This window comes from Petromyzon marinus, chromosome 46 (assembly GCF_048934315.1).
Source record: "Petromyzon marinus isolate PM22_M1 ecotype Great Lakes invasive population chromosome 46, UKy_Petmar_22M1.pri1.0, whole genome shotgun sequence".
In the NCBI taxonomy this organism is placed as follows: Eukaryota; Metazoa; Chordata; class Hyperoartia; order Petromyzontiformes; family Petromyzontidae; genus Petromyzon; species Petromyzon marinus.
In genome coordinates, this window is record NC_133712.1 from 13,399,401 (window position 1) to 13,411,298 (window position 11,898).

Below are 11,898 nucleotides of genomic sequence, written 5' to 3' on the forward strand. Positions count from 1 at the left end.
TATAGCCCTGTCACTAACCCTGACATTACAGCCCTGTTACTAACCCTGACACTACAGCCCTGTCACTGACACTATAGCCCTGTCACTAACCCTGACACTATAGCCCTGTTACTCACCCTGACACTACAGCCCTGTTACTAACCCTGACACTACAGCCCTGTCACTAACCCTGACACTATAGCCCTGTCACTAACCCTGACACTATAGCCCTGTCACTAATCCTGACACTACAGCCCTGTTACTCACCCTGACACTATAACCCTGTCACTAACCCTGACACTATAGCCCTGTAACTAACCCTGACGCTACAGCCCTGTTACTCACCCTGACACCATAACCCTGTCACTAACCCTGACACTATAGCCCTGTAACTAACCCTGACACTATAGCCCTGTTATTCACCCTGACACTATAACCCTGTCACTAACCCTGACACTATAGCGCTGTCACTGACCCTGACACTACAGCCCTGTCACTAACCCTAACACTACAGCCCTGTTACTCACCCTGATGCTAAAGCCCTGTTACTGACCCTGACACTATAGCCCTGTCACTAACCCTGACACTACAGCCCTGTTACTGACCTTGACACTATAGCCCTGTTACTGACACTATAGCCCTGTCACTAACCCTGACACTACAGCCCTGTTACTAACCCTGACACTACAGCCCTGTCACTGACACTATAGCCCTGTCACTAACCCTGACACTATAGCCCTGTTACTGACCCTGACACTACAGCCCTGTCACTAACCCTGACACTACAGCCCTGTCACTAACCCTGACACTACAGCCCTGTCACTAACCCTGACACTATAGCCCTGTCACTGACCCTGACACTACATACCTGTCACTAACCCTGACACTATAGCCCTGTTACTAACCCTGACACTACAGCCCTGTCACTAACCCTGACACTACAGCCCTGTCACTAACCCTGACACTATAGCCCTGTTACTAACCCTGACACTACAGCCCTGTCACTAACCCTGACACTATAGCCCTGTCACTAACCCTGACACTACAGCCCTGTCACTAACCCTGACACTACAGCCCTGTTACTAACCCTGACACTATAGCCCTGTTACTAACACTGACACTATAGCCCTGTCACTAACCCTGACACTACAGCCCTGTTACTCACCCTGACACTATAGCCCTGTCACTGACACTATAGCCCTGTCACTAACTCTGACACTACAGCCCTGTCACTAACCTTGACACTACAGCCCTGTTAATAACCCTGACACTATAGCCCTTTCACTCACCCTCACACTATAGCCCTGTCACTAACTCTGACACTATAGCCCTGTTAATAACCCTGACACTACAGCCCTGTTACTCACCCTGACACTATAGCCCTGTCACTAACCCTGACACTACAGCCCTGTTACTAACCCTGACACTATAGCCCTGTCACTGACCCTGACACTATAACCCTGTTACTAACCCTGACACTATAGCCCTGTTACTAACCCTGACACTACAGCCCTGTTACTAACCCTGACACTATAGCCCTGTTACTCACCCTGACACTATAACCCTGTCACTAACCCTGACACTATAGCCCTGTCACTAACCCTGAAACTATAGCCCTGTTACTCACCCTGACACTATAGCCCTGTTAATAACCCTGACACTATAGTCCTGTCACTAACCCTGACACTACAGCCCTGTTACTCACCCTGACACTACAGCCCTGTTACTAACCCTGACACTATAGCCCTGTCACTGACACTATAGCCCTGTCACTAACCCTGACATTACAGCCCTGTTACTAACCCTGACACTACAGCCCTGTCACTGACACTATAGCCCTGTCACTAACCCTGACACTATAGCCCTGTTACTCACCCTGACACTACAGCCCTGTTACTAACCCTGACACTACAGCCCTGTCACTAACCCTGACACTATAGTCCTGTCACTAACCCTGACACTATAGCCCTGTCACTAATCCTGACACTACAGCCCTGTTACTCACCCTGACACTATAACCCTGTCACTAACCCTGACACTATAGCCCTGTAACTAACCCTGACGCTACAGCCCTGTTACTCACCCTGACACTATAACCCTGTCACTAACCCTGACACTATAGCCCTGTAACTAACCCTGACACTATAGCCCTGTTACTCACCCTGACACTATAACCCTGTCACTAACCCTGACACTATAGCGCTGTCACTGACCCTGACACTACAGCCCTGTCACTAACCCTAACACTACAGCCCTGTTACTCACCCTGATGCTAAAGCCATGTCACTAACCCTGACACTATAGCCCTGTCACTAACCCTGACACTATAGCCCTGTCACTAACCCTGACACTATAGCCCTGTCGCTGACTCTGACACTATAGTCCTGTTACTGACCCTGACACTATAGCCCTGTCACTAACCCTGACACTACAGCCCTGTTACTGACCTTGACACTATAGCCCTGTTACTGACACTATAGCCCTGTCACTAACCCTGAGACTACAGCCCTGTTACTAACCCTGACACTACAGCCCTGTCACGGACACTATAGCCCTGTCACTAACACTGACACTATAGCCCTGTTACTGACCCTGACACTACAGCCCTGTCACTAACCCTGACACTACAGCCCTGTCACTAACCCTGACACTACAGCCCTGTCACTAACCCTGACACTATAGCCCTGTCACTGACCCTGACACTACATACCTGTCACTAACCCTGACACTATAGCCCTGTTACTAACCCTGACACTACAGCCCTGTCACTAACCCTGACACTACAGCCCTGTCACTAACCCTGACACTATAGCCCTGTTACTAACCCTGACACTATAGCCCTGTTACTAACACTGACACTATAGCCCTGTCACTAACCCTGACACTACAGCCCTGTTACTCACCCTGACACTATAGCCCTGTCACTGACACTATAGCCCTGTCACTAACCCTGACACTACAGCCCTGTCACTAACCTTGACACTACAGCCCTGTTAATAACCCTGACACTATAGCCCTTTCACTCACCCTCACACTATAGCCCTGTCACTAACTCTGACACTATAGCCCTGTTAATAACCCTGTCACTACAGCCCTGTTACTCACCCTGACACTATAGCCCTGTCACTAACCCTGACACTACAGCCCTGTTACTAACCCTGACACTATAGCCCTGTCACTGACCCTGACACTATAACCCTGTTACTAACCCTGACACTATAGCCCTGTTACTAACCCTGACACTACAGCCCTGTTACTAACCCTGACACTATAGCCCTGTTACTCACCCTGACACTATAACCCTGTCACTAACCCTGACACTATAGCCCTGTCACTAACCCTGAAACTATAGCCCTGTTACTCACCCTGACACTATAGCCCTGTTAATAACCCTGACACTATAGTCCTGTCACTAACCCTGACACTACAGCCCTGTTACTCACCCTGACACTACAGCCCTGTTACTAACCCTGACACTATAGCCCTGTCACTGACACTATAGCCCTGTCACTAACCCTGACATTACAGCCCTGTTACTAACCCTGACACTACAACCCTGTCACTGACACTATAGCCCTGTCACTAACCCTGACACTATAGCCCTGTTACTCACCCTGACACTACAGCCCTGTTACTAACCCTGACACTACAGCCCTGTCACTAACCCTGACACTATAGTCCTGTCACTAACCCTGACACTATAGCCCTGTCACTAATCCTGACACTACAGCCCTGTTACTCACCCTGACACTATAACTCTGTCACTAACCCTGACACTATAGCCCTGTAACTAACCCTGATGCTACAGCCCTGTTACTCACCCTGACACTATAACCCTGTCACTAACCCTGACACTATAGCCCTGTAACTAACCCTGACACTATAGCCCTGTTACTCACCCTGACACTACAGCCCTGTCACTAACCCTAACACTACAGCCCTGTTACTCACCCTGATGCTAAAGCCATGTCACTAACCCTGACACTATAGCCCTGTCACTAACCCTGACACTATAGCCCTGTCGCTGACTCTGACACTATAGCCCTGTTACTGACCCTGCCACTATAGCCCTGTCACTAACCCTGACACTACAGCCCTGTTACTGACCTTGACACTATAGCCCTGTTACTGACACTATAGCCCTGTCACTAACCCTGACACTACAGCCCTGTTACTAACCCTGACACTACAGCCCTGTCACTGACACTATAGCCCTGTCACTAACCCTGACACTATAGCCCTGTTACTGACCCTGACACTACAGCCCTGTCACTAACCCTGACACTATAGCCCTGTCACTGACCCTGACACTACATACCTGTCACTAACCCTGACACTATAGCCCTGTTACTAACCCTGACACTACAGCCCTGTCACTAACCCTGACACTACAGCCCTGTCACTAACCCTGACACTATAGCCCTGTTACTAACCCTGACACTACAGCCCTGTCACTAACCCTGACACTATAGCCCTGTCACTAACCCTGACATTACAGCCCTGTCACTAACCCTGACACTACAGCCCTGTTACTAACCCTGACACTATAGCCCTGTTACTAACACTGACACTATAGCCCTGTCACTAACCCTGACACTACAGCCCTGTTACTCACCCTGACACTATAGCCCTGTCACTGACACTATAGCCCTGTCACTAACCCTGACACTACAGCCCTGTCACTAACCTTGACACTACAGCCCTGTTAATAACCCTGACACTATAGCCCTTTCACTCACCCTCACACTATAGCCCTGTCACTAACTCTGACACTATAGCCCTGTTAATAACCCTGTCACTACAGCCCTGTTACTCACCCTGACACTATAGCCCTGTCACTAACCCTGACACTACAGCCCTGTTACTAACCCTGACACTATAGCCCTGTCACTGACCCTGACACTATAACCCTGTTACTAACCCTGACACTATAGCCCTGTTACTAACCCTGACACTACAGCCCTGTTACTAACCCTGACACTATAGCCCTGTTACTCACCCTGACACTATAACCCTGTCACTAACCCTGACACTATAGCCCTGTCACTAACCCTGACACTATAGCCCTGTTACTCACCCTGACACTATAGCCCTGTTAATAACCCTGACACTATAGTCCTGTCACTAACCCTGACACTACAGCCCTGTTACTCACCCTGACACTATAGCCCTGTCACTAACCCTGACACTACAGCCCTGTTACTCACCCTGACACTATAGCCCGGTCACTGACCCTGACACTATAGCCCTGTCACTAACCCTGACACTATAGCCCTGTCACTAACCCTGACACTACAGCCCTGTCACTAACCCTGACACTATAGTCCTGTCACTCACCCTGACACTAGGGTTAGTGACGGGACTATAATCCTGACACTGACACCATAACCTTGGCACTATAGCCCAGCCGCAATGGCTCGGCCTAATCCAGACCACCAGCTCAATGGGGCTCGTGTGCCCACCATCGCTGTCGGAGCCGGGCGGCTGGTAGAAGGAGAGTCCCAGCGAGACGAGGGCCGCCACCTCCAGGATGATGAGCGTCACGTCCTGCAGGGCCTCCCACACGAGCGCCAGGAACGACTTGGGCCTCTTGGGTGGGATGACGTTCTCCCCGAAGACGGCACGCCTCCGCACCAGGTCCTCCTCGTCACCCGACAAGCCTGGGGGGAGGGGGGGGGCGAAGAGGGGGGGTGAAGGGGGGAGTTGGGGGGGGGGGTGAAGGGGGGGTGGGGGTGGGTAACGCTTCGTAGGCCGACGGAGCCGACCGTGTTGCTGTTTCTCACAAAATTAAAGGCGCGAGCCACGGTGGTGCGATTGTGGCCGTGCACCCTCCACCACCCGACCACCCCACCCCCGTCTAACTATGGGCCTCATAGTAAACTCATAGAGATGCACACGGAGACACGTAGAGAGCCATAGACATGCATATAAGACCCCCCCCCCCCCCCCGTGTAGCCTTTACAGACTGTTGGGGAAAATGCCGTGAGCGAGTAGCCACCTATGAAAGCCGGCACGGCACACAAGGGGGGTTGGTGGCCAACACCACGCACGGCCGCCTTTGTCTCCCCAGTGGCGGTGTTTACACACCGCACCAGGTACTCATCTGAGGCTGAGTCGACCTAGAGGAGGCCCAGGACGAGTTCAGATAATCTAATCGTCACTGGTTGTTGGCCGTAATCAGGAATCGAAGTCGAGTCGCAGTGTTCGCAGCGCGCGGACCGCTGCACTACCCCTCACCGTCAACACCACCGCCGCTGTCAGCCCCGGCACCATCAGCAGCACCACATCCAATACAAATACGCGTCATTCGCTACTAAGTGACGGTGACGTCAACATGGCACCTGTGCCAGGCCAGGTGCACTTTGCGGCCACGTGGAGTGTCGAAGGCTCGCTGGTGACAGGAGGTCATGGGACCGACCCGGCAGGTGCCATGGGTTGACTGACTGAGATGACTGGGAGATGCCCCACCCGTGCCCCTACTGTGCCAAATATGCCAATTTGCTGTGTTTTAGTCGCCCGGCGCTCCGTTGGTTGTTGTGAGCGTTGTTATCACCAGCATCACCAGCATCACCACCACCATCACCACAATCACCACTACCATCACCATCACCACCATCATCACCATCACCACCATCACCACCATCACCACCAACCATCATCACCACCGTTACCATCACCACCTTCACCACTAACCACTATCACCACCATCACCACCATCACTATGACCACCACCATCACCATCCTCACCGTCCACGGGCGAGGTCTGGAGCCGGCGACACATCCCCACGACCGCGTCCCCCGCTCCACCCCCGGCTCCGCTGCCCCCGTATCTCTCGGCCATGTGGGCCATCGCCTCGGCCCCCCGCATCTCCATGAGGTCCCGCAGCTCGCGCACGGTCACCCCGAACCCCCCCTCGGCGTCCTGCTCCTCCATAGCGGCGGTGGGGAGCGCGGGACCCCCAGCCCGGCCCGCGCCACGGCCCCCGCCACAGCCGCCGTCTTGGCCAAGGGGGCCCGGTTGGGGGGCCCGCGCCCCCTTGGCTTTGTAGTCGACGGAGCTGTTGGCCATTGTGGGTTTCCGAGGATCAGTCCACACCTCCCCCACCAACTCCCGTGCGGGGCTGGTGGTGAGCGGTGGGTGGATTTGAGGGTGGGCGGGAGTGGGTTATGAATGAAGGATGAAATAGCAACGTCAAATAGGTGAAAAGCACAACACTTGAATAGGATTCTAATCAGAACGCGTCCGTCCGCCTGTCCATCCCCTACTGCGTCCGTCTGCTGGGCGAGTTTGGTGGCGGGTCTCTGTGACCCTGAATCCTTCCTGTGGCCTCGATGGACTTTGGTGAATCGGCCCCTCTCCGCCTCTCTGGGTCGGGTCCGTGTGACCGCCCGCCTTCGTGTCCGTGGGCCTGTCTCTTGTCGACGCCGAGAAGTCTTTCACGGCTCAGCAAAGTCGACAGGGCCCACGAGTTGGGGATGCGGAAGACTGCACTCGGGACCGGGATGACGAACCGCGTTTCAACGAGCGGGCAGGGTTGAGCGGCGGGTGGATGGATGGAAGGCGGCGAGGCCGAGTCCACGGTGCGGTCTACGAACAGTGGAACTCTGGGAGCAGCAAGTCGGGCCGTTGCGCCCGCGCTCAGCAACGACGATGCACGAACGACGACAAAAGCAACAACAAAAAGAATCAAGAAACGAGGGCGCAGAATTCGCTCCTTCACTCTCCGCTCTCACCGCCAAATCCCCGTTTTTCTCACACCACCACCTCCTCCTCCTCCGCCTACTGCTCCACCTCCTCGTCTCCAGCCAGGCAGAAATTAAAGAGCCAGCGATGAAAGATGGAATGAAAGGGAAACCTGGAGAGAGAGACAGCGATGGGTTGATGACGAGGACGGTGATGATGTCGGTGATGATGTCGGTGATGATGGCGATGACCGTGGCCACAGCGTGGACACGAGGCGATGGCGACGACGACGATGACACGGCTGGTGCTGGTGGTGATGATGACGAAAGGTCCTCATCCCGTGCGTGAGACACTCTGGCCGTGCCCAGCCGCGTCGCCTCCCCTCGAGTCTCCCCCCCGCGTGTCTTCTCGCTTCGTCCCGTGTCTCATCTCACGCCGGGCCCGGCGGCGGTGGTGGCGGCCACGCTGGACTCGGAGATCAAGGCGGCGTCGGGGACGAGGTGGGAGAGGGGGTCGAAAGGATCGAGGGGGATCAAGTAGATGAGGGCTGGATGCCGGCACGGTGGCCCACTGACGATGATTCCATCGCGAACTCAAGATCGAGGGACCCCGATCGCACCTGCCGCGGCCTGCAGGGGACGAGGGAATGAAAGGTGGTGGTGGGGCGAGAGGGGTTACAGAGATGCGGTCAACTATAATCACCAACTATAATCACCAACTATAGTCATCAACTATAATCACCAACTATAATCACCAACTATAATCACCAACTATAATCACCAACTATAATCAGCAACACGGCAGCAGCGGCAATGCTGGTGTGGCCATCATAGTCGTCGTCATCATCAGCAGTCTTGTCATCAGCAGTAGCAACACCATCATAGTAGTCATCATCAACAGTAGTCTTGTCATCAACAGTAGCAACACCATCATAGTCATCATCAGCAGTCTTGTCATCAGCAGTAGCAACACCGTCATAGTAGTCATCATCAACAGTAGTCTTGTCATCAACAGTAGCAACACCATCATAGTCATCATCAGCAGTCTTGTCATCAGCAGTAGCAACACCATCATCATAGTCATCATCAGCAGTCTTGTCATCAGCAGTAGCAACACCATCATGGTAGTCGTCATCAGCAGTCTTGTCATCAGCAGTAGCAACAACATCATAGTCATCATCAGCAGTCTTGTCATCAGCAGTAGCAACACCATCATAGTCATCATCAGCAGTCTTGTCATCAGCAGTAGCAACACCATCATAGTAGTCATCATCAGCAGCAGTCTTGTCATCAGCAGTAGCAACATCATCATCATCATCATAGTCATCATCAGCAGTTTTGTCATCAGCAGTAGCAACACCATCATAGTAGTCATCATCAGCAGTATTGTCATCAGCAGTAGCAACAATATCATAGTCATCATCAGCAGTGTTGTCATCAGCAGTAGCAACACCATCATAGTCATCATCAGCAGCCTTGTCATCAGCAGTAGCAACATCATCATGGTAGTCATCATCAGCAGCAGCATCAGCAGCATCATATTGATCGTCATCGTCACTGTCGTAATAATATTGAACAACAACACAATCATCATAACATCGTCATCATCACCACCGTCATCTCTCCGCTTCGTGGTGACGCCGAGTCCATGACTCACCCTGTTCATCACGGCTGATCAAACGACATCCACCGGGGAGACAAAGGCGGCCGAGTGTGGTGTCGGCCACCAATTCCCTCGTGTGCCGTGCCGTCCTTCAGGCGTGCTACTCTCGCCCACAGCACTTGCCCCAACAGCCTGTTCAAGGCTAAAGGAGGATCTGTGTGTGTATGTTTATAGTGGGGAGCGGTGGTGTAGCGGTGTAGCGGTTAGCGCGCGATTCCCCCTCACGGCCAACGTCCAGTGAGGATTATCTGAACCGGATCCTGGGCCTCCCCTAGGTCGACTCGGCCTCAAATGAGTACCTGGTGCGGTGTGCAATCATCGCCACTGGGGAAACAAAGGCGGCCGGGCGTGGTGCTGGCCACCCACCCCCTCGTGTGCCGTGCCGGCCTTCATAGGTGCTCGCTAACAGCACTTGCCCCAACAGTCTGTTCAGGCTTTACGGGGGATCTTTGACTTTGTATGTTTATACATTGTTTAAACAGTTGATGTGAACAGGCCCGAAAGGTCCAAAACGTCAAGCGGTCAGCCACACACAGCACGATTAAAGTTGTCGTAGATGATGGTGAATGCGATTCGTGAGTTGAGCGAGGTGACGTTAAGAGCCCCTGGGAGGAAAGAGGCGAAGGCGATGGGAGGAGGGGATTCCAGAGTGGAGCGGAGAGAGAATGGAAGTGACCTGCAGTGTGGTGAGTGGGTGGGTGAATCAGTGTTGTAACCTGCAGTGTGGTGAGTGAGTGGGTGAGTCAGTGTTGTAAGCTGCAGTGTGGTGAGTGGGTGAGTGAGTCAGTGTTGTAAGCTGCAGTGTAGTGAGTGAGTGGGTGAGTCAGTGTTGTAAGCTGCAGTGTAGTGAGTGAGTGGGTGAGTCAGTGTTGTAAGCTGCAGTGTGGTGAGTGAGTGGGTGAGTCAGTGTTGTAAGCTGCAGTGTGGTGAGTGGGTGAGTGAGTCAGTGTTGTAAGCTGCAGTGTGGTGAGTGGGTGAGTGAGTCAGTGTTGTAAGCTGCAGTGTAGTGAGTGAGTGGGTGAGTCAGTGTTGTAAGCTGCAGTGTGGTGAGTGGGTGAGTGAGTAACCTGCAGTGTGGTGAGTGAGTGGGTGAGTGAGTAACCTGCAGTGTGGTGAGTGAGTGAGTGAGTCATTGTTGTAAGCTGCAGTGTAGTGAGTGGGTGAGTCAGTGTTGTAACCTGCAGTGTGGTGAGTAGGTGGATGAGTCAGTGTTGTAACCTGCAGTGTGTGTGGGGTATGCACGTGTTGTGTGTGTAGGGGGGTATGCACGCGTTGTGTGTGTGGGGGGGTATGCACGCGTTGTGTGTGGGGGGGGGTATGCACGTGTTGTGTGTGTGGGGGGGGTATGCACGTGTTGTGTATGTGGGGGGGGGGGGTATGCACGTGTTGTGTGTGTGGGGGGGTATGCACGCGTTGTGTGTGTGGGGGGTATGCACGTGTTGTGTGTGTGAGGGGTATGCACGTGTTGTGTGTGTGAGGGGTATGCACGTGTTGTGTGTGTGTGGGGGGGGGTTATGCACGTGTTGTGTGTGGGGGTATGCACGTGTTGTGTGCACGTTGTATGCAGTGCCGGATGAAGCTAGTTCATGGGCCTGTAGCATATATTAGAAAGGGACCCTAAATAAAAAAAATACACGTAAAGATTTAAACACAAAATTGTAACTTGCATCGTAAAGTAATTGTAGTTTTTTTTAATTTGCTATACAACCAGATAATACGACAAATCGCTAACCTTAAACACCCAGTCGTTCATAAAAATTGAGGCGTTATAGTACTATAGTAATAGAGCAAGTGCAGAATCACTGAACGGGAATTGACAGCTTGAAAGCATTTAGCGCGGGGCCCTTGAAAGTGCGGGGCCCGTAGCTACCACACGTGTAGTAGTAGCTACCACTACACGTGTAGTAGCTACTACTACACGTGTAGTGGTAGCTACTACATATGTAGTGGTAGCTACTACTACATGTGTAGTAGATGAGTAGCTACTAGATATGTAGTAGCGACTCATCCGGCACTGCTTGTACTGTATGAAGATGCTCGCCAACAGCACTTGCCCTAACAGTCCATTGGAGGTTATATGGGGGACCTTTGTCTGTGTGGCTATGTGTGTGCGTCACCCGTGACCCCCATTCGATGTGCTCCCCAGCACCCGATCCCCCGTGGTGGGGGTGGAGATGGGGGGAGGGCAGAGGGTGTGGCGGAGTGACACCTTTGACCCTCACGTCCCTCGCCAACATCACCACCATCACCGCCACCATCACCGCCATCAATGTGACTACCACCAACAGCTTCACCATCATCACCACCACCACCATCACCGCCATCAATGTGACTACTACCAATAGCTTCATCATCGTCACCACCACCACCATCACCGCCATCAATGTGACTACCACCAACATCCTCGCCATCATCACTACTATCACCACCACCATCATCGCCGCCATCAATGTGACTACGACCAACAGCTTCATCATCGTCACCACCATCACCACCACCATCACCGCCATCAATGTGACTACCACCAACATCCTCGCCATCATCACTACCATCACCACCACCAACACCACCAT

The 11,898-nt window shown here is 52.9% G+C and overlaps 1 protein-coding gene across 6 annotated transcripts in view; it reads right to left on the bottom strand.

Annotated features, from left to right (window-relative positions):
* The window catches only part of LOC116952307 (plasma membrane calcium-transporting ATPase 1-like), a 76,547-nt gene that overhangs the window by 39,430 nt on the left and 25,219 nt on the right, over positions 1 to 11,898 (bottom strand). For 5 of the 6 annotated variants that reach the window (XM_032971536.2, XM_032971532.2, XM_032971534.2 and 2 more), the window contains exons 2-3: positions 6,727 to 8,292; positions 5,442 to 5,639 (exon numbers count right to left, since the gene is read on the bottom strand). In XM_032971536.2, the coding sequence (XP_032827427.1) occupies positions 5,442 to 5,639; positions 6,727 to 7,048 (520 nt within the window). In that variant the 5' untranslated portion in view covers positions 7,049 to 8,292. Of the gene's footprint in view, positions 1 to 5,441; positions 5,640 to 6,726; positions 8,293 to 9,319; positions 9,627 to 11,898 lie in introns of those variants that run through there. The other variant, XM_076074214.1, reaches the window with a different exon arrangement.